Source organism: Abramis brama (assembly GCF_963993115.1).
Source record: "Abramis brama genome assembly, chromosome: 5".
NCBI classification, from domain to species: domain Eukaryota; kingdom Metazoa; phylum Chordata; class Actinopteri; order Cypriniformes; family Leuciscidae; genus Abramis; species Abramis brama.
In genome coordinates this window covers 8,544,869-8,567,865 of record NC_139967.1, presented here as the reverse complement: position 1 = coordinate 8,567,865, position 22,997 = coordinate 8,544,869, and the positions used below count along the sequence as shown (strand labels likewise).

The 22,997-nt window shown below is 37.5% G+C and overlaps 1 protein-coding gene across 1 annotated transcript in view; it reads right to left on the bottom strand.

The window, feature by feature from the left end:
* Positions 1-987: 987 nt before the first annotated feature.
* Positions 988-22,997, bottom strand: part of hk2 (hexokinase 2) — a 59,782-nt gene continuing 37,772 nt past the window's right edge. The window contains exons 10-18 of the mRNA XM_084114445.1: positions 19,023-19,327; positions 15,715-15,863; positions 15,049-15,168; positions 12,394-12,489; positions 12,088-12,187; positions 8,764-8,947; positions 6,296-6,451; positions 5,146-5,382; positions 988-1,568 (exon numbers count right to left, since the gene is read on the bottom strand). Of these exons, the coding sequence (XP_083970571.1) occupies positions 1,427-1,568; positions 5,146-5,382; positions 6,296-6,451; positions 8,764-8,947; positions 12,088-12,187; positions 12,394-12,489; positions 15,049-15,168; positions 15,715-15,863; positions 19,023-19,327 (1,489 nt within the window). The 3' untranslated portion in view covers positions 988-1,426. The remainder of the gene's footprint in view (positions 1,569-5,145; positions 5,383-6,295; positions 6,452-8,763; positions 8,948-12,087; positions 12,188-12,393; positions 12,490-15,048; positions 15,169-15,714; positions 15,864-19,022; positions 19,328-22,997) is intronic.

The window sequence follows — 22,997 nt, the reverse complement described above, 5'->3', positions numbered from 1 at the left end:
TTTGTGTGCAGACTGCAATTACTTGGGAAAGATAGATAACCTAACATTTTGTAGTAGGCCACTTCAATTCAGTCAATTGGTAATGCACTATATCGGTGGTAACCGGTGATGTTAGTCTTTATTGTCTGGCACCATTCTTGTGCAAAAGAATTTGTGTGAATTTGCAGAAATTACACTGTAAAATTAATCCAACCTATAAGCAATTCAATCAAGGAGATAAATTTGTGAAATCATATAAAAATAAAACGACCAACTTGATCTTATTTGATTACTAGACTAAAAGTTTGCAGAGGGTTCATTACTGACAGTCTGACAAAATGGCACTCGTTCAATTTCTGCTGTGAGAAAATTACACCTCACACCCTGACATTATCCACAACATGATAAACTGTGATGCACAGCTCTGATCAGCAATGGCGACATTCATCAATAATAAATATCCTACCAGAGCTGCAAGAAAAGACACAATTTGATGCATTCATTTTCACAGTGTGAGTCTCTTTTGACATCTAAAAGTGATCATTTCACCTGTCATTCCCAACCCAAAAAGTGCCAATGCAATTTACAGTAAATTGTGCATATAAAAAAAAAAAAAAGAGCACGATTGTATAATTCCATTTGTATGTTTTGGATTGCATGCACTTTTTAGTAGGCCTAGATATTATAAAAGACCAAATTCAGTTTGGTCACCGCACATAAACTTACAGTACAGCACTTAAAGTCAATTTTCAGCTCACAACATCAAGTTAGCTCTTAAAAAGCACCTCACCTGACAGCTTTCCTCAAACCAGCAATGGACCTGTTCAGAAAACGAATGAGATTAGCTTCATCTCAGTCTAGTAGCAGCGGGACTGTGCTTTAGTAACAGGAAGAGCAGCATGACACAAATTAAGATTAAACTAAAGAGCATCCTCACCTGAGAATCATCAATAAATGTATTTAAAGGAACAGTTCACCCAAAAATAACAATTCTGTTTACTCACCTACTTCACTTACAATTATTCCTTTAATCACATGCATGGACTCTAGTTAGGTACAAACATAAATTACATCATTCACAAGTCAAAAGGTGATTAAAATCTCTTTGTGCTTTTTTCAAATCAGTAACAATATGATAATATATATCTGCAAGAGGATCTAGACTAGTTCTTTGTTTTTCTTCTGCTTGATATTCCCTTTTCTACAAACTCTTTTCCCTTTCCCCCACACCCCACACATTCCAAGCCCTTGCAATGAATGACCTAAAGCAAAACAAACAAAAAACAAAAAAAATAAATAAAATACATTCTTGTACAGACAGGAGTGTTTTTTCAGTAAGGTCACATTGTTGCACAGAAAATAATATTTTAAAAAAATCTGGAAGCTCAGTACATAATTTTCTTTTTTCCTCATTATCTTTTCCCCTTTATATTATTCCGTTCAGTCACTACTTTTCCGCATCTCTTAATCGACAAGCCACGGCCGTGATGAGGGCGGCACCTTTTCCGCTGCCATCTTCTGATTGGACGAGAGTGACCTCACAGTTGGGCGCCAGGTCTCTTAAGGTCTCCCGCATGATGGTGGCAAAGCTGATGAGATAAAAGAGGAGACAACAGAACATCTGAATGAGGAAATCTGAGTATGAGCAAAATCTGCTCTTTTGTGCATTTATTGGGCTTTTTTTGTTTTCCCATAGCATAGTACATTAAAAAATCAGCACTTTTCAAAACTCCTTTTTCTATTAATATGATATAATATAATAAAATAAAATAAAATGAAACTACTACTATTCAAGTTTAAAAGCTATGTTTAAAAGCACAGTACATTCCTCCAGCGAGGTTTAGGCTGTTTTTGTAGTCATTTGATCGAAAGCTTACAGTATACAGTCAGTGACACTTCAATCAAATTGTTAATTAAACTCCTAACATCGCACAAGGAAGCATACTCTATACACACACACAGTTGTAATCGAAATTATTCAACCCCCATTGCAAATCAGGTTTATTGGCAAAATTTACAGACTTTCAACAGTTTGCAATGAACAAATTCAACCCCCTGAATAGAATCCCTCACAACAGCACAAATCTGCAAAACAGGTGTTGTCTCAAGAACACCTGATGCAACTCATCAAGGGCTTCATTAGGTGCACAAGGTGTGCTTGAGCTAGAACACATGAAATATGTGAACTGGCTAGGGCCTAGTCTACACGTAGACAGGTTTTCTCCGTCCACATGAAAATGCAAAAACACGCTATGAAGCGCTGTCAAGAGCATGCCAAACCAACAAGTGCCGATATCACCCTAACCGTAAAGCCATGTTGGCCAATCAGAAGTTGTCATACACAGTGACCTGCGTAGTATTCAATTCTGATGTCTCTGTTCTGCAATATAATGGGAGAACCGTGCATGTATCTGCATATGTTATAAGCCCTATTAGCAGCAATATTTTGGCTACGTCCGCTAGGGCACAGACTTGCCTCATGTAAACAAAGGAGATGGCATCTCACAATCTAATGTCAAACAAAGGAGATAACAGCACGCACTCCGACGTCACAAGCCAATATCTCCGGTTTCATCGGCTACACGACAACACTACAACCTGGAGTTTCTGAAAATCTTCACCCTGGCAGGAGTTTTCAAAAAGGTTAGGTTTAAAAAAATACTGCGTTTGCGTGTGGACGAACGGCCAAAGCACAGATTTTGAAAATACCCGTATTTGTGTGGACAGGGCCTAAGTTTGTTGAATGTCATGTTTGACTGCATGTTAGAAATATGGCTAAATCAAAAGAATGGTCCAAAATGTTAAGAGAAGATATCGTCGCATTTCACAAACAAGGGATACAAAAAGATAGCAAAGACATTAAAGGTTCCTAGAGACACCATTGGAAGCATAGTTCACAAGTTCAAAGTTAAAGGAACAGTGGTTACACTAACTGTTCGGGGAAGAAAAAGGAAGCTAATGGCTGCAACCAGATTTCTGAGAAGACAGGTTCAGAAAAACCCTCGAGTGACTGCAAAAGACCTGCAGCAAGACTTGGTGGCAACAGTCACTGAGGTTTCAGCTGCACAGTAAGGTGCGTACTAAACACATGCGGTTTCCATGCCAAAACTCCAATACATACACCACTACTGACCCAAAAGCACAAGAAAAGTGCTAAAAATTATCTAAATAAGCCACAGAAGTTTGGGGATTCTGTTCTGTGGTATGTCTGGAGGAAGAAGAATGAAACGTATGTTGAAAAGAACACTCTGTCTACAGTTAAGCATGGTGGGGTTCGGTGATGCTCTGGTGCTGCTTTGCATCCTCTGGCACTGGAAACCAGCGTGTGGAAGGCAAAATGTATCTGGATATCCTAGGAAAAACGTCATGCTATCAGTGAGGAAGCTGAATCTTGGGCATCATTTGGATCTTCCAAAAGGACAATGATCCCAAGCATACCTCAAATTCCACCAAGGCTTGGTTGCAGAAGATGTCCTGGAAGATTCTACAGTGGCCATCAGTCACCTGACTTGAACCCCATAGAAAACCTCAGAACATTTCTGAACTGGAGGCCAATGCTCATGAGGAATGGACTAAGATTCCTCAGAAACGCTGCCAGAAGCTGGTGTCTGGTTATACATCTCGTTTGCAGCAGGTCATAACAGCAAATGGGTGTTCTACTCAGTACTAAAGATGCTTGCCATGAAGGGGTTGAATAATTTTGAGACTGCAGTGCAGAAGTCATTAAAAGTTGCATTTTTAGTCGAATTCGGGGAAACCACTTAAAATATTTGTTGTGTTCAGCTATTTCAATTACTTTTATTTAATTTGTTCAGTGCAAACAGCTGAAAGGATTATTAAATTTTACACATTATTTAAAGGTCCCATTGCATGGATTATTTTATTATTTTAGAATGTTTCTTGGGGTGCCCTTATAATGTTAGCATGTTTTTTAGATCAAAAGTTGTTATAATTTAGAAATAAAAGGCATATTTCCTAGCCTGATTTTAGCCTCTGATTTGAACGCTCTGTTTTAAGGGGCGTGTCTGTGTGAGACTTCAGTGTAAACGCCCACTGCTGTGATAGGCTGACATGCTTAAACAGTATTGAACGACTTTGAGAGAAAGATTATCTGTCTGAACTTGAACAATTACACATCAGAAATTCACATAACCCACTGGTTTTTCAGAGGCTCGGATGAAGGAACTAAAAAAATACTTTTGTGTTCATTTGTACATCCAAACACTGAGCAACTGCCATGCTTCGCTTGTTTGCAAGCCATGTTGTCTCTCGAGGAAAAACCAATATCGCGCTCGTGCAGCTCATTTTCTCATGGGCGGGCCAAATTATTTTTTGCGGGCAAAGAAGAGAAAGGGGAGGTGACCTTTCCCCTTATGACGACTTAAGGGGAAGATTTCTAGATTCGCCCGTCTGAGCTTTTTTATTTTCTCAAAAATACCCAGGGCTTGGTTTACACCCACCAAAACGTCTAGCCACTGGGGGACCATAGGCAGGCTAGGGAAACTCATATTAAGGTTAAAAAAACCTCATAAAGTGAAATTTTCATGCAATGGGACCTTTAAAGGTTCTGCCTAAATTAAATCTGTTCCTGCACTTTTTGAAGCCAGGGGAGTGAGGTTTACTCGCACAGCTCTAACTAGCTGGCCTCTGTTACACTCACCCCCCTAAACCTCACTCCCATCCTGGTCACAGCACCAATGCAACCAATCCTACTCGACCTGCTCTGGGCGAGATTCAAACCTGCGTCTCTAGCCTCAGTCGCTAGTGCACCTCTTGAGGCCAGGGGAGTGAGGTTTACTCGTCCAGCTCTTACTAGTTGGCCTCGGTTACAGATAGAAGCTCAAGACCTCACAAATAGGTCTAGCAACACCTGTGATTTATGGCTCAGCTTTAACGCCTCTGCTACATTAACAAGCGGCATGGGGCACTGACAATTTTTCATTTCAGGCTCCTGTGGTATAATTACATTTTTCTTGCCTTACATAAGCACATTTTTTTCCTCCCTTTACTGTACGCCCCTCACAAAAGCCCACATGCTACAAGTAGAATGTCAACCCATAGTTTGAAAACCACTAATTTAGTAATCAGGGGCAAATATTAGCTGCAAAAGAGATTCATGGTCTTGCTTTTGCTCTTATCCCATCATCGTGCTGTGTGGCAACTCACTGTGGGTGGAGTTTGTAGAGCGTGCCGTCCACTCCTACTGTGATGTTGAGTTGCTCAAGGCCACGGTTCCGCCGCATCTTGTCCACCACAGCAGCCAGACCGGCTCCGCACAACTGGGCAGCCCGTCTGGACACCACGCTGCAAACCTCCTTCACAAGAATACTGTCGTCGCACGTACTGCTGGTCAAGCCCAAGTGCTGCAGGATGGAACGGACCTGCCTCAGTGCCAAACGATCGCTGTGAGAAAGAAACAGATTAATTATGTTGATTAAAAGGGACCCTTTTCAAATGGTCTACTAAAATAGGTTTTCATGCTTCAAACACATTTTTCACATATTTTACATTATTGCAGCACCTCTTCACAGTCACACTGTAACACTGTTTAGTTCCGGTCTCTATGAAACCCCTCCTGAAAAGCTCAGTTTTCTCTGATTGGTCGGCTGGACCAGTGTGTTGTGATTGGTCAACCGCTTTGAGCATGCTTCAGAAATGTCTTTCAACACACTTCTAACGCAACTCAAACAGACCTCGCCCCTTTTTTTGCGTTTGTCTTGGGTGGGAATTATTTAAACGAGGAATATTGTGACGTGAAAATTCTCATAAGAAAACTCAAGACTGCAATCGATGCGTTTCAGGAAGTTTTAAAACAGGGCTTACTGTTGTAGAGAATAACTCTCTTTGGAGTGACTTTGTGCTTTGCAGAGCTTCATCATGCTCAAACAGCAATATTACACAGGTAAGAAAATAAAAATGTAAAAATACGATCCTTTTAATAATCAATAGCCACAGAACAAATTGTATTGCATATCTCCTCCTACATAAGTAGTTTAAATAAATCAAGGTTAACAAACATTACGGTTGCATTTTTTCCCCCCAAATCCAAGGCACAGAGATGGAATACAAATACTACAGCATGGATATGCAAGAATTGTCAAATCAAACCAAAATTTGCAGGCAATCCTCACTTGGAATATTACCTTTATGATTAAGCATAAAAGAAAACAGCACATCTAATTATATTTGCCAAGACGCCTTAGGCTCATCAAAAATTATAGGACATAATCAGCATGCTTCCAACAGAGAAGCCCCCGGGGCTCAGACACAAATGTTAACAATTCATGCAGTCTGTTGCAGGACTGTTCTTACACACCTTTCAATCTGCGACAGGAACTTGGTCTCGAAGATTCCACGAGTTTTCAGTCTCTCTGAAAGTTTGCCACGGAAAAGCAGACCTTTGGCAGTGAAGTCCAAGAGTACGTTTCTGACAATCTCTCCAAGATACATCCCACTGATCATCTTCTCATACCTGAAAGTGACAAAGAAACAAGGAAATTATTCCTTGACCCTCAATAATGCATATTGCTGCAAAAGTTTGAAGTGATGAGTGAAAATATTGGATTACAACTTTGCACAGGAAAGGCAATTTATATAATGTATAATTTAATACATTAACTGTCTTGTGGCTATACTTTTTAAATAGTGTCTATTTGTGTAACATACAATAGAACTACAGTGGCAAGGCAAAAAAGTAACTGACTGTAATCACAAAAAAATACACCTTAAACACAAATTAATGTCTGTGGTAATAATTATTGTCATTGTTGATAGAGCTTTACTTGTAATGAACCTGGAACAATACTTTAAAGTGTTCCTTAGTAACCAAAACATTTTAATAATAAAAAGGGGCATTTAAGCTTGCTTCCCTATTCTAATTTAGTATAATGATCTAGAGCTCAAGTACAAAAAGATATAAAAAATTACATTTGACTAAAGCTGACATTTTTTATGTGGGTCAATTATGTGGGTCAGTACATAATAGGACAGATAATACGAGTTAAATCAATTAAATTCAATGAGAAAAAAATAATAGTAAAATTAAAAAATAATAATAATAATAATAATAATTTAGACCATAGGTTAACCTGAAGATGGGCTACAATGACTGAATAAAAAATAAGGTTAAGGTCCCTGAAAAAGTTAAAACACAATTTAATGGATTAAAAAGAATTAAAAGAAGAAAAAAAAAACATATATACAGCAGTTGCAGGAAAAAGTATATGAACCTTTGGATTTAACTGTTTTTCTGCATGAACTGTTCAACATTGTTTTATATGATCTTCATCCAAGTCACAAGAACACAGTCTGCTTAAACAAATTACACATAAACAATGATATTTTTTTCGCGATTTTCTTTTAAACGCACAAACTGTGTAAAGTTGAAAAATGCATGTGAATCAACAAGCTAAAAATGGTAACACTCTACTTAAAGCCTTTATGTATTATGCATTATGAATGTATTCAATGTATATATGTGGCAGGAATAAATTACATTGTAAAATTATATTCAAATAGAAAACAGCTATTTTAAATTTCACAATATTATTGTTTTTACAGTATTTTTGATCAAATAAATGCAGCCTTGGTGAGCATAAGATACTTCTTTCAGTAACATTTAAAAATTAAATCCAAAGTTTAGCTGTTCAGTACCAAAAACGTCAGAGCAAACCAACATCAAACCTCATCCCAACTATAAAGTATGATGGAGCCATAATGGTTTGGGGCTACATTGCTTGCTGCCTCAGGGTCAGACAGCTAGCCATCACCAATGGAAAAATACTGAGTTTATCAGGACATTTGGCAGGAGAATGTAAGGCCATCTGTCTGTCAAATGAATCCCAACAGACACTAAATGATGCAACAGGACAACAAACCAAAGCACACGAGTAAACCAACAACAGAATGGTATCAACAGAAGAAAATACGCCTTCTGGCAACCTGACTGAGATGCTTTGGCATGATCTCAAGACAACATTTAGACCACACATCTACGACTACAACTTTAATGACCAATTTATCAATCCATCCAACTTTTTCCAGAATCTTAAAGGGACAGTTCACCTAAATTAATATAATTTACTCATATTTATGCTGTTAAAAAGAAGTCTGAATTTCTTTCTTCCTTGGAACGCAAATAGTCATGTGTTTGTAAACACACGGAAAAATAGATTCCCTTTTGATATTTATGTGCACAAGTGTAAATGTCATTTGAGGACAATGGCAAGACTTCCATCCTTATTTATTTTCTATCTACTGTAGCTATATGTAACATACATATACAGTTTTTGTATCTAATTGTAGCTTGGATATGTAAACTATTCATATGATGGAGAACGCAAAAATAAAAAGATGCGTTTACAGTTTAGACTACAGTCTGACTACTTATGGGAAACTGACATCTAAGATCCTCTTGAAGTTGGTTCCAGCTGTAGGCAGTTCAGTAGCTAAACGCTGTTTCATCATATTTAAAATTAACTCTAGGCATTGCACTAAGCTGACCTGATCGAATGATCTAAGAGGTCCATTAGGTTTAAATCCTGCAAGCATATCCATAATGTATTTTGATTGAGTCATCTATAAATTAGTAATAGCACTTTAAAAATCTATTTCATGTGACTGGAAGCCAATGCATAAACCTGAAGTCTGGGCCGATTCAAACAGCAGAATTTCATATGAGCGGCACCATCCTGGTCCTCAAATCTGAAACCCCATTAGATATGGACATTTCTCTAACGGGAAGTTGACAACATTGCATAAAGGGATCAGGTTTTGAACTCTTACCGCTGTTTCCCAGGGTAAGTGGACTGGTCATCCACAGCTCGATCAAACTCTGTGCAAACATCATCCAGCTCTCCACTGTCCCCGAAAGCTCCCCACTCCATGTTCACACACATAAGGCCCTCATCTCCATCCACCAGCTCAATGTTTGACATCTCCTCCATGTAGCATGCGTTAGTCCCTGTGCCTATAGGGTGAAGAAAGAAACACATTTAAATGTGCTGTACACAGATACACAATGGTGTGTTTGACTTGAAGCGGCGCTGTGCAGTTGAGATACAAATTGGATGTGTATCATTATATTGGATTTTTGCATTTGATCTTAAAGGCAGGGTCGGCAGTTTTTTTCTAAAATATTTTTTTCCAAATTTGTTTAAACTTTCTTTATATACCAATACATAATTAAAATGTAAGTACTCTGAAAAAGAGTATAAAAATCGAGTGTCTCTAGTCCTCTCAGGGCGCAATAAACACGGCTACTTATTCCATTCGGAACGAATTAAATGATTGGCTGGGCGACTGTCACTCTCCCTCGCTACCATGGCTACCACCCCTGCTGCTACAGGAGCTGCCCACATGCGCGCACCTGTTTGACTCGAGGAGGCGAAGAGGCACGGAGAGAGGCACGGAAGCTAGGAAGAATCACAATAATGGCAGAGAAAGAGCAGTCAAAATTCCCAGTACCTGCATATACAGTCAGCGAAGGCAAACAAGGCAAAAAAAGGAACTAGTAAGGTAGAAAGGTAGGCTACTTGTCTCCGGAGTGTAACGTTAGTCTTCACCTTCATCACAGTGTAACTGATGGTAATGGGAAAACGTGTATCAATGCAACCTGTTTTTAGCTTTGCCTTATGTTACTAGCTCGTTACCGAATCAAACTCAATATATTTTAAACTTTACCAGTATCGATATGCTAGCTTGATAGTAAGTACTAACAGCCATGTTAGTTGTTTATATTCATAATGATAAACTATGAGTCTATTAGGTATTTTATTACATGTGATTCTGACATGATGTCACTACATGCACTGCGCTCCTCTCCGCTCGGCGCTGGTAAACGCGTCCTCCAGCTGAGCGGTCGGCATCGCGCGTTCATGTGTTTTGGGGGCGTGGCTTTGGAAGGAGCCAAGAAGGGAGGGGGTGGGAGTGAATGGAAATAAGTAGCTGTGTTTATTGCAGTCCTGAGAGGACTACAGACACTCGATTTTTATACTCTCTTATTAGGGCTGTAGTCAAGACCACCTTTGTCGAGTCCAAGACAAGTCCAAGACCAGGACTAGTCGAGTCCAAGTCAAGACCGAGTCCAAAGAGGTTCGAGTCCGAGTCAAGACCGAGTCCAAAAAGGTTCGAGTCCGAGTCAAGACCGAGTCCAGGACAGGGGAAAAAAAGTCTGCTAAAAAATATAGGCTAGCCTATAGAAATTAAATCATTATGTAATAATGAATAATTTTAATTTTATTTAAAATAATTGACTAATTCAAAGAACAACAAAAAATATATAATTATACAGGCCTAAAGGAGCACTACACATTCGTTTCGACTGTCTGATCAGCCTTACATTCTGTTCCTGTCAATCATACACGCGATGTCAACCAATTAAACTGCATGAGGGAGGACCGAGACAACTCACAGACACACACACACACACACAAGAGATGCGGATAAACCGCGGATCGGGCGGATGACGTGACAAAAAATAATATTTTAATTAAATTCGGGCGGGTGGCGGCTGAAGCAATCAAATGAAAAAAGTTAGCCACTAAGCAAACCTGCAAGTTATGAGCTGGGTTATTTTGTTTCGATATTAGCTATATTTTAAAACAGCCATTTATTGCGCCTACCACTCGTGGAGGCAAAGAAAGAAAGGTAAGAAAAAAAGTCGGAAAACTTTGCCCATTATTTAGATGTGCAAGGCAAGCAGGCTAGTTTTCGGGGTGTTATGGACAATTAAAAATATGAATATTCACGTTGCACTAGCGGTGGACTTTCAGCGAGTTTATTTAAACATTTATTTTTTAAAGAGCCGTTTGTGAGTCAAAAGAGCCGGCTCTTTCAGTGAGCTGAGTGAAACGAGCCGGCTCACGAAAAAGAGCCGAAATGCCCATAGTTATTAGGTGGCCAGTGTTTCACTTTCCCTCCAATAATATATTGTTTTAATATTGCGGCGACGTATGTGTGATTACTGGGAACATAATAAAGAAACCTGGACTCGGTCGAGACCAAAAGCCATATTTGGCAAGACCAGTGGCCGAGACCGAGACAAGTCCGAGTCCGAATACCAGCGAGTCCGAGACAAGTCCGAGACCATAGAAAAGCGGTCTCGAGTCCGGACTCGAGTCCAAGACCGGACTCGAGTACTACAGCCCTAATTGGTATATAAAAAAAGTTTTTAAAAAATTGCAATTTTTTTTTTAGAAAAAAACTGCCGACCCTGCCTTTAAAGTGACGGCAACCTATAAATACCTGTTGCTGTCCAAGTCATTAATGTTAATGAGACAACAAAAAACAACTTTAACAAAGATTAATCTATATTTAATCCATACAGTGAGTACTATAGTGTTATTTTACATTTAGGCCTAATTATTACATGTCTGTATCTGAATACACTACAGTTAGACCTTACTTTATTTATAACTTTGTTATACTGTATTTATCTATGCATATAATTAGTGTATTACTGACTGTTCACTTGCCTTTAATAATGTTTGAAACTTATTAGTTAGGCTAGTAGGTTTTGCTGTGGTATCGGAGTACTTAGTGTGCTGAAAGTAATAAAATGGAAAGCAAAGCTACATTTTCAGTGTGAGTTAAATATACTTTTTGTCCCAGCAGGATTGACGCAGCTTGGAATTGGAAAAATGTGCTAGGAAAAAAATATGATCAGAATATCGACTTGCTTAATAATTAAGATAGCAAAAGCACACATCTGAATTAAAAGAAGCGCATTATGCTTTAAACAACAACAAAAAAAACACTACTGAAAATGTAGATAAAATAATATTTCGGCACTTTGCGGTAGTCAAACCAGTGAGGGGATCCGACTTAACGCATTCTCTAAAAATCACCTTGACACCAGTTGCTTAAAGCTAATTGCAAAAAATGGCTCAAAAAAGTTTTGGTTCTGCAAAATGCATGATTTGTATGCTACCTTGCTTTATTATTTCATTAGATTTCATTATCTAATGCAAATTTAAATTAAGACTTTGTTGTTCAAATAATTATTGAGCCAACTAGATAATCACTAAACCTCTCACTAGACATCGACATTAAAGTCATCTAGAAAAAACAGGCTAATCAGAGGCACATAGGCCAAGAAATCACACCCACCGACAATGAGTCCAACTTCACATTGTGGGTCCTCGTACCCACACGTCATCATCGTCCCCACAGTGTCATTCACCACAGCAACCACATCTAAATCAAATTCCTTTGAGGAACAAAAGACATACAGAGAGAGAGAAGTATTACCAGCAAGGCAGAGCAAATCCACCATCACTGCCTTTCAGGACACGATTCATCTGACTGAACATCTACTAATTACATCTTGCTATAAAAGACAGGGTAATTGTGGCTAATAACTGCAGAAATTGCTCTCGCAGCAGTAGAGCACCAGCGGTGAGTGATAGTGCTGACCTCACTGCGATGGATGGCGTCTTTCAGCAGTGTGGCCACGTCCTCTCCCTCACAGCCTGAGGCCTTGAAGCCCTTCGTCCACTTTATCAGGATACCCTGTGAGGAAGAGAGATGGGAATATAGTGGACACAGGACAACACTGTAGACAATTTTTTTTTGTGAGAGAGAGAGAGAGTTTTTTTTTTTTAAATCCAGACGTTAAAGGTAGGGTAGGTAGGATTTAAAAAAAAAAAAAAAAAACATTACAAATTTGTTTAAACTGTCTTTATATACCAATACATAATTAAAATGTAAGTACTCTGAAAAAGAGAGTATAAAAATCGAGTGTCTGTAGACCTCTCACGACTGTTGTAAACACAGCTAATTATTTCCATTCACTCCCACCCCCTCCCTTCTGGGCTCCTTCCAAAGCCACGCCCCCAAAACACATGAACGCGCGACGCCAAACGCTCAGCTGGAGGACGCATTTATTTACCTGAGACGAGTGGAGAGGAAGGAGCGCAGTGCATGCAGTGACATCATGTCAGAATCACATGTAAGAAAATACCTAACTTTATCACTATAAATATAAACAAATAAGATGGCTTTTAGTACTCACTATCAAGCTAGCATATCGATACTGGTAAAGTTTAATATTTTGTTTGTTTCGGTAACAAGCTATATTTAGGCTATAGGTAACGAGCTATATTTATAAGGCAAAGCTAAAAACAGGTTACATTGATACACGTTTTTCCATTACCATCAGTTAAACTGTGATGAAGGTGAATTTCGTGTAAGATTCATAACATATACAGTGTTTTGCATGTAAGAGTTTCCATGATGAAAACATTGTTGACTCTGATGAGGACTAACGTTACACTCCGGTGACAAGTACCGCATCGTCGGTCCGGGGTCGAAGCAGAGGAGGTCGTTCAAGAGTGCGGGCAATCAGGGTCCGAGGAAGTAGTTTTTGCCTTGTTTGCCTTCGCTGACTGCATATGCAGGTGCTTTGAATTTTGAATGCTCTTTCTCTGCCATAATTTTACTCTTCGTAGGTTACGCGCCTCTCTTGCACTCCTCAAATCAAACGGGTGCGCGCGCATATGGGCAGATCTTGTAGCAACAGTGGTGGTAGCCATGGTTATGAGAGTGAGTGACAGTCGCCCAAACCAATCAATTGTTTTGTCCCGAATGGAAATAATGAGCTGTGTTTATTGCAGATTAAAAGGTCTACAGTCACTCGATTTGTATACTCTCTTTTTCAGAGCACTTACATTTTAATTATGTATTGGTATATAAAGACAGTTTAAACAAATTTGAAAAAAAAGTTTTTTATAAAAATACTACCTACCCTACCTTTAACTTGAGTACATCATCTTAAAAGAAAAATTACTTAAAAATAACATGTGCATGTTTCCATGAATAGGGTACAAATTGGTCTCCCATTATATTTTTAAAGCGAAAATAGGATGTTCTTTAGAGAGAGACCTATTACACTGTCTACTATATAATATAAAATTACCAAAGCTAAAACGCAACTTCACTTAAAACAATGATTTAAGGCTGGCTAACATCAGAGGTCTTGACGTCATCTACTGCGTCAAATAACTAGTCTCACAAATGTCAAAATTGTATATAATCTATTGAATTAATATAAAAATCACTGTTAAAAAAAAAAAAAAAAAAAAAAGAGGAGGAAAAAAAAGAAGCAGTTTTGGCGCCTATGCTCGGTTGATATGTATCGTCATCATTGTCCCATGTTCTCACTGTTTTGCTGGCATATGGGAGATTTCATGCAAAGGGAAAGCGGTCCAAAAACCGCTCGCCCAAGCAGAAAATTTGCTGCCAGATCTCGATTAACGGAAATCACATAGCATTTGATATGAAACTAAATCAAATAGATTTCAGACATAACTGAAACTATTTTCATAGTATTTCATTTTCTCTACAGGGAAATTATTTTATCTAAAACTTACAGTATAAACTGTTAAAGACAGACCTAGGCTACTGTAACAATCAAAGTTTTGTTAATCGATAGTCTATGAGTTTGTTAAAGTCATTGAATTATTTCAACTTGTTTTTTAAAGAATACTTATATTTGTATGTACTATACTTATATTTATAATAATTATATTTTACTTACTTATATATTACAGGCTACTAATATTTATTATATTATCCTTTTTTTATTCTTAATAAAAAAAAACTTCCGACATACATTTAAATTGACATTTGCCATGGTGTTTCTTATTTGTCATCTCTGATTTAGATCTGAGTCTTTTGTATGTCCTCAGCCGATGCGCCGTACCGTTTAAATGTGAAGTTTGTAGTTTCTACGACACTAGTGGCACCAAGCAGAATTACGAAAATACAGCATATTTTGCAAACGGCCCTCCAACATATTAAAATGCGTGTACTTTTTTTGACATACCCGGTTAAAGAAGTCACCACTCACCGCTGACACACACACACACACACGTTTAATTTTATATAAGTTTATAAGTTTCCAATTTTTATCTGTTCATAATTTTTAAGAGTTTAAGCTCCATTTTGTACCCTATTCATGAAAATACACTTTTCAATGTTAAAATCACCAAAAATACTTTACAAGATCAGTCTATGGTTTGTCCTCATTTGGATAGCTAGATAGACAAGTGTGTGTATGTGTGTACTTGCCTGGTCCAGTCGGGTCTGATGGCAGGGAAATGAGAAGGTGAAACCAAGAGGCAGGGATGCCCCCTTCAAACCCATATACTCCAAGAAGTCAGCTATACAGTGCACAATATGATCAAACAGCTGCAGAGAACCATTCACACACACACACACACACACACACACACACACACACACACACACACACACACACACACACACACACACACACACACACACACACAAACACATACGTAGGTGAAGACAGAAGATCATTCATATACAAAGTCCATTATCCATGACATGTACTTATCACAACAACTTCCATTAATTTCATGCCAATATGGAATACAATACACCACTATGTATGCAGCAGACAGCAGGATAGTAGCACTCGAGTGCTGCCAGTGACCACTTTCAAATAAATTGCAAATAGGTGAGTGTTTTTCAGGTTCAAAAACAGGGATATCTTTATTATGTGCATAGTACCTCTAGTGTGCTTGACTAGCAATCCAAGACATACAATATCATCATGTGTTAGTGTGTCAAGTGAGCTGCACTTTCATTTCAATTCTGCAGCTCAGTTGAGAAAATACGAAAAGAAAACTGGCAAGTGAAAGGAATCCACCATGTACCAAATTCACATTTTGAATGGGTTTTAATGATGTAGAATAGGATTAGTGTGCGTACCTCCTCGCCGGTGCCCTGCGTAATGTCTTGGGGGATAGTGTAGATCTTATTATGCATCTCCACACTCCGTCGTTTTCCACTTCGAACACGCACCAAGAGCACCCTGAAGTTTGTGCCGCCCAGATCCAGTGCCAAAAAGTCACCACGCTCTGTAGAGCATGCACAAGAGATTCAGAGACCGAAATGACTCTCACACACACACACACACACACAGAGCACACATCATCTTGTTCAGACGTGCACTCACACACCAATCAACTTTTTCAACTAGGCTCAGGAGATTCGGAACAGTCTAATTATGGAGGTGGTACAGAGTAGATATAGAGGGGTAATTGATTTGTGTCTTATCCCAGTCAGGTCTTACATACTGTCTAGTTTCTCTTTTATTTTATTTGCCCTGCATTGGTCAAAGCAGTTTTTGTCTTATATTCAGATTAGTCAAAATTTTCCTTTGTCACTCCATTTCACTTGCATTTTAGCTGTATCAGCACACTAACAAGGAGATTTAAAAGTCTGGGTGTCCTGTAAAGAGCAGATACGGGGCTTTTCAGAGATACCAAACGTTTGGAAGTTTCACAATGACAACTGCCTCTCCTTGGACTTTAAAAATGATTGACATTAATTTAGTGATCAAATTTAACACTCTTATGGAAATATGATAATATTTTGTAATTATTTAAAACTGACTATTTTTGTCATAAATAAACATCTCAGGAAAATGTTATGGGGTTTCAAATCAAAATATGACTTTCTGTTACAAAACAAGACATCGATTTCATACATGTCCACTGTAGAGGGCACCAGGACTTAAATCATGTTTATCAGGCTTTTTGGGAGACAATAAAAGTGAATAGGGAAATAAATTATATTTCAATATTCCTATGAAATATTAGATATTATTATGAAAATCTTGCCAATTACTACTTCCATTATTACGCTTATTTTTTCATTACATGCTGCCCCAAGAACACATAAATATGCAAATTTGATACAAAGAAATGTATTTATTTGTGTTATATTAAATATATTTTAAAGCTGAATTTATCATCATCATTACCCCAGCCTTCAGTGTAACATGATCCTTCAGAAATCATTCTACTATTCTGATTTAGTGCTCAAGAAACATTTATTATTATCATCAAGCAGTGTTATCAACTGCTGCTTAATATTTTTTGTTTTGGCAACCATGATGCATTTTTTCAGTATTCTTTGATGAATAGAAGTGTCAAAAGAGCAGCAAAAATGTCTTTACTCTCAATTCGATCAATTTAATGCATCCTTGCTGAATAAAAATATAAATTTCTCAATTTATTTTTCTTAAAAACAAATGATCAAATTAAATCAAATTATAATGCTGATGAAACAATTTAAAATCAGACAAATGCAGCACAGATGTGTTTTTCAAGTAGTCTTTCAAAACCTACAGTGAGTGGTGAAGGAGACTGAAAGTGTTTCTGCTTCACCAATGTTAGAAATCATTTTGTTGATTTAAAGCAAACTATTTTAAAGAAGAGACTGTGATTTGAAGCAACACAGGTGAGAGTGTCCATTGGCAATCGATAAACTCTTTATGCAAACAAAGAAGCAACGTGATACAGGTACTATCAATGGGAGTGAAGTGAGATACTGTGGTCAAGTGTAGGCAAGACAGGGGAGCGATTTATGTTACCATGGACACTTTCTGTTTTATATGTTTTATCTCTGCCCACGTACTGTGCCACAGTCAGGGATAGAATTGAATGAAATTATGCATGGAAACATTCTCGAGCAAACTTGAATCGTGCACTGATCACACTCTCGGTATATGATGCATTACGCACAGCTGCCATTTATATTCAAACAATTTCCCCTGCAAATTCTCTTTGATTCTTTGGCAAGATGGAATGACATCTTATTTTGCATGCAATACATTCCCATTTGTGATCAGATCTTCAAAGATGTTACTGGTATTTTTTCCACAAGCACACAAGCATTCATTTTTGCAGCGGTTTTCTTAAACAGTTCCTAGTGACAACATCTATCAATGGGTTAGAGGATCGGAAACAACAACAACGATGAATCAGATCCACCAGAGGTTGAAGTCGAATAAATGTCCAGATTAAAAATAAAATAATAAGTAAAATGCAAAACAAATCAATCAGTAAAATGCAAAACAAATCAATAAATAGGTAAAATGCAAAACCAATCAATAAATAAGTAAAATGCAAAACCAATAAATAAATAAGTAAAATACTAAACAAATCAATAAATAAGTAAAAATTGCCTCAATAAACTCCTAATTTCTGCTTATTAATAGTTAGTAAGGAAGATGTTAACGGCTATTTTTTATATATAGGCTCCACCTATCGGCTATAGTAACGCTTGCCGTAAAGCATGTCAAATTTGTAGTTTCTTATGACAACTCCTAAACAACTGGTTTGTAAATAATGCAATACTTCAGTTAGAAATGATAAATTGATCATTAATAAAGTATGAAAATACAATTATTAGAACACATTATAGATATGCTTTTAAATCAAGAATACAGCATTTATAACTGTATTTATAAACTGCTTATTAATGTCTATGAATGCTTTATAAATGATGAATTAACTGTTTACTAATTCTTAACTAATGATTAATAGCCTGCAGTTATTATAAAGTGTTACCCATTAGGGTAAGGTACAAAATAATATTTGGTGTTGCTTTAATATGTGCTATTATAAGTACTAATATACCTAGTAATATGCATGCTAATAAGCAACTAGTTAATAGTGAGAATTGGACCCTAAACTAAAGTGTTACGTAAAATGTAAAACAAATAAATAATTAAATAATTAAAATGCAAACAAAAAAAAATCAATCACATGCAAAACAAATCAATAAATACATAAAATGTAAAACAATTAAATCAGTAAGTGAAATGCGAAATAAATAAAAAGGTAAATGCTAAATAAATAAATAAACAATGTGCAAAAACCAATGCTATTTTGGTGTGAATAACATCAAACCATTTTGGAATCCTAGGCAACTTGCAGTAAATTCTGGTCTGTTCTTCATACTTCAGTATACTTGGAATATACTGTACTGTAGTCATATGGAGCACAATTATTGTGCTTTCATTGTGCTTTATGTTTATTTTAGAGCTCTGCAGATGTGCCCACTATGAATTGTTGTATGAATTGTTAAAATGTTTGTTTGTTTTTTGTTTTTTTTTGCTTTCACAAAAAATCTGGTTTTGGAACACGGGGGTAAATAAAAGATGATGGCATTTTGACTACTTTTAGTTTGCCCAAATTATTAGAAAAAAATCGGTTTCTAACTCTAACCTGTTCCATCCGGTGTAGAGCGCACAAAGGTGGGCAGCATTTTAACAGTGGCTTCGAGGTGTGTATTTTTAGCCAGGCCTCGGTTCATCTCCACTTCCATCCTTTTCTTCACCTCCAGGAGTTGATCCCGATTGAGGCGTAAGGTGTCCAGGATACGCTGACGTTCTGCATGCTGCTTTGCCAACCGGTATGCCACGGCTGTAACCATGGCAGCCCCTTTGCCGCTGCCATCCTCAGAGCGCAAGAAACGCACGTCGCAGTCAGGCACCAATGATCGAACCATTTTATTCAGTCGCCGGGCAAACCTACCGCAAAAAAAACACAGAGCAAAAGAGTGTGTTTGTGAATGAGAGAGAGAAAAGGGTTTAAAAGCAAAGAAAGAAGAAGAAAGGAAAGGGAAGGAAAGGTTAGAGGAAAATGAGAAAGATGCACAAGATGGGGAACAGGAGAAAATAACATTAGCTCATAATAAAATAGTCGGTTGCATGGTAGAGAGTACATTTAAAGGTTTGAGAACAACTACTGTACTTTGAGTGGTGATGCAATGTTTGAAGTTTGGTGATTCTTCAGTTAAATTATATATGAACTCAAAAAAATGAATGTTAAAACATTTATGATGTCCTGGAATAACAATCTGACCAGGGTCTTGATCAATCTTCAAGTGGATTTTGGAATAATGTGTGATGGTGTGGATTTTTCATTCTTTGGAGAAAAAAAGTTGGATAAGCCCTAGACTTGCAAACACAATGATCTTCAAATTTAATAAATAAAATAAAAATAATTAATTTAAAATAAAAATAATAATAAATTAAATGTATTATGTACATTTTTATTTACATTATAGTGTTTATTGTATATAGAATTATATTGAATAGTGTAAAATGTGTCATTATATTTACATTTTAGTATTATGCATACCAAATTTAGTGTGTGAGGCTGAGCTTGTTTATCATTCAGTTTAACCGTTTGATAATCTCTGGTATTCTTGTTTTTTACAAGCGACCCGTCCATTTTGTTTTTAGTTGTTTTTGCTCAAATTCAGATGCGCCAAATCTACAGTAACCATAGCCAATGATTAGCTGCGAAAATAGTCAAATTGCCCCCTTTAGTGCATGACTAAAGATTTGCAGACTAAAGATTTGCAGACTAAACATTTACAGCTGTTTTACTCGAGTGTATGCTTCTTTATTAACAGGTGCTCCACAGGTTGAAAACTAATTTACAGATCTAATATACACTGGAAGTACAAGCCGCAGCATAATGTGAAAACAACTAGATTGCTTCCATTGCAGTTAATGAAGTTGTTTTGTTTTCACTCCAAGTGTAACTTTGATTGTAGATATATGAGTGTAGGAGGTAGAAACTTCACTATTTCATTGTTTCAATCTCATTATTGTTGACTTTCCCTTTAAAGAAAGTTGTCTTGAGGCTAATTGAGCTATGTCATCTTTGCTCTACATCTACCTACACATACCAAAATAAACTGCATATGACTGGCATGTGATGGCACTTGTGGCAGCTAATCTCTGAAAGTGCCATCCACACCTTTAGAAAAGGTTCGAGCATGATCCCTTTCTATGAATGCATGTGTTAGCACCCCGGGTGATTAAAGCTGTGAACACAAGTTGGGTGTGCAGATTAAAATAGAGCACAACTAATTGACATTGATGCTTGAAGATTGCTTTAATTGCATAAAGCATAAGCCATGTAAATAAGTGCTCTGCACAACACCAAGGAAAAGGATAGTTCACCCAAAATTAAAATTCTGTCATCATTTACATCAATCCTCATGTCATTTCAAATCTGTATGACTTTCTTTTGCGGAACACAAAAGAAGGTATTTTGAAAAATGCTGGTAACCAAACGGTTTTGGTTTGTAAATATATCTAAATAAATATATCTAAATAACAATTCAGATGCAGCTTCTGGAGAAGAAAAAAAACCATGGCCATTGTAGCTTAAAATGTATGTGTAATAAATTCTATGTTGAATCAAACTATTTCTTTCTAAAGCTACTTTTTGCAATGTCTGTTATGTGTTTGTCATTTAACACAATAATGACTTTAAATGATCTTTTGGTGGTAATTTCTCAGCCAAATTTGATGATTAAGTAGATTAATTAAGTAGAACATCATGTAAATAATTAGAATAAAAATTGGATATATACATACATTATACACTCACCTAAAGGATTATTAGGAACACCATACTAATACTGTGTTTGACCCCCTTTCGCCTTCAGAACTGCCTTAATTCTACGTGGCATTGATTCAACAAGGTGCTGAAAGCATTCTTTAGAAATGTTGGCCCATATTGATAGGATAGCATCTTGCAGTTGATGGAGATTTGTGGGATGCATATCCAGGGCACGAAGCTCCCGTTCCACCACATCCCAAAGATGCTCTATTGGGTTGAGATCTGGTGACTGTGGGGGCCATTTTAGTACAGTGAACTCATTGTCATGTTCAAGAAACCAATTTGAAATGATTCGAGCTTTGTGACATGGTGCATTATCCTGCTGGAAGTAGCCATCAGAGGATGGGTACATGGTGGTCATAAAGGGATGGACATGTCAGAAACAATGCTCAGGTAGGCCGTGGCATTTAAACGATGCGCAATTGGCACTAAGGGGCCTAAAGTGTGCCAAGAAAACATCCCCCACACCATTACACCACCACCACCACCAGCCTGCACAGTGGTAACAAGGCATGATGGATCCATGTTCTCATTCTGTTTACGCCAAATTCTGACTCTACCATCTGAATGTCTCAACAGAAATCGAGACTCATCAGACCAGGCAACATTTTTCCAGTCTTCAACTGTCCAATTTTGGTGAGCTCGTGCAAATTGTAGCCTCTTTTTCCTATTTGTACTGGAGATGAGTGGTACCCGGTGGGGTCTTCTGCTGTTGTAGCCCATCCGCCTCAAGGTTGTACATGTTGTGGCTTCACAAATGCTTTGCTGCATACCTCGGTTGTAACAATAGGGTTATTTCAGTCAAAGTTGCTCTTCTATCAGCTTGAATCAGTCGGCCCATTCTCCTCTGACCTCTAGCATCAACAAGGCATTTTCGCCCACAGGACTGCCGCATACTGGATGTTTTTCCCTTTTCACACCATTCTTTGTAAACCCTAGAAATGGTTGTGTGTGAAAATCCCAGTAACTGAGCAGATTGTGAAATACTCAGACCGGCCCGTCTGGCACCAACAACCATGCCACGCTCAAAATTGCTTAAATCACCTTTCTTTCCCTTTCTGACATTCAGTTTGGAGTTCAGGAGATTGTCTTGACCAGGACCACACCCCTAAATGCATTGAAGCAACTGCCATGTGATTGGTTGATTAGATAATTGCATTAATGAGAAATTGAACAGGTGTTCCTAATAATCCTTTAGGTGAGTGTATAGACAGACAGACAGATATAGAGATAGATGCATGCATGTTAAATAAAAAAAATGATCAGACGTTAAGTTCCTTTAATATAAAATTATCAACAATAACTGAAAATGAAAGAGTTATTATATTAATAAATTAAATTCCAAGCAATAAAAATTCATAATCACTTTTGCTAGGAAAATGTCTATACGCATCATTGCACAGCACAGCACCTACTAACCGATTTACAGACATTTTTCAGTCATACGCTTAATTTACATAGTCGTTGAGGAATCATAGGAAATTGATGTATGCAGCCGCGTCTCAGCGGGTGGTTGTTAAAAGCCCCCAGAATTTCAACTCCTTCCTGCGTTTATGACCTTGCCAAACTCTCTGACAACATTCAGGAAGAGTCACTGAGTCCGTGAAATGGGCTCTTGTGTAGTGACCAATGAGTTCATGAATGAACTGACGAACCGTCGTCCTGCTCTGCTCTGATCTAAAATTATACCACAGCGATTATCCATGGCCAATTTGTAAACAAAAAAATGTCTAGCATTGTCAAGCACTTAATTGAGAAGTAAAGTATAAATGCGGACAC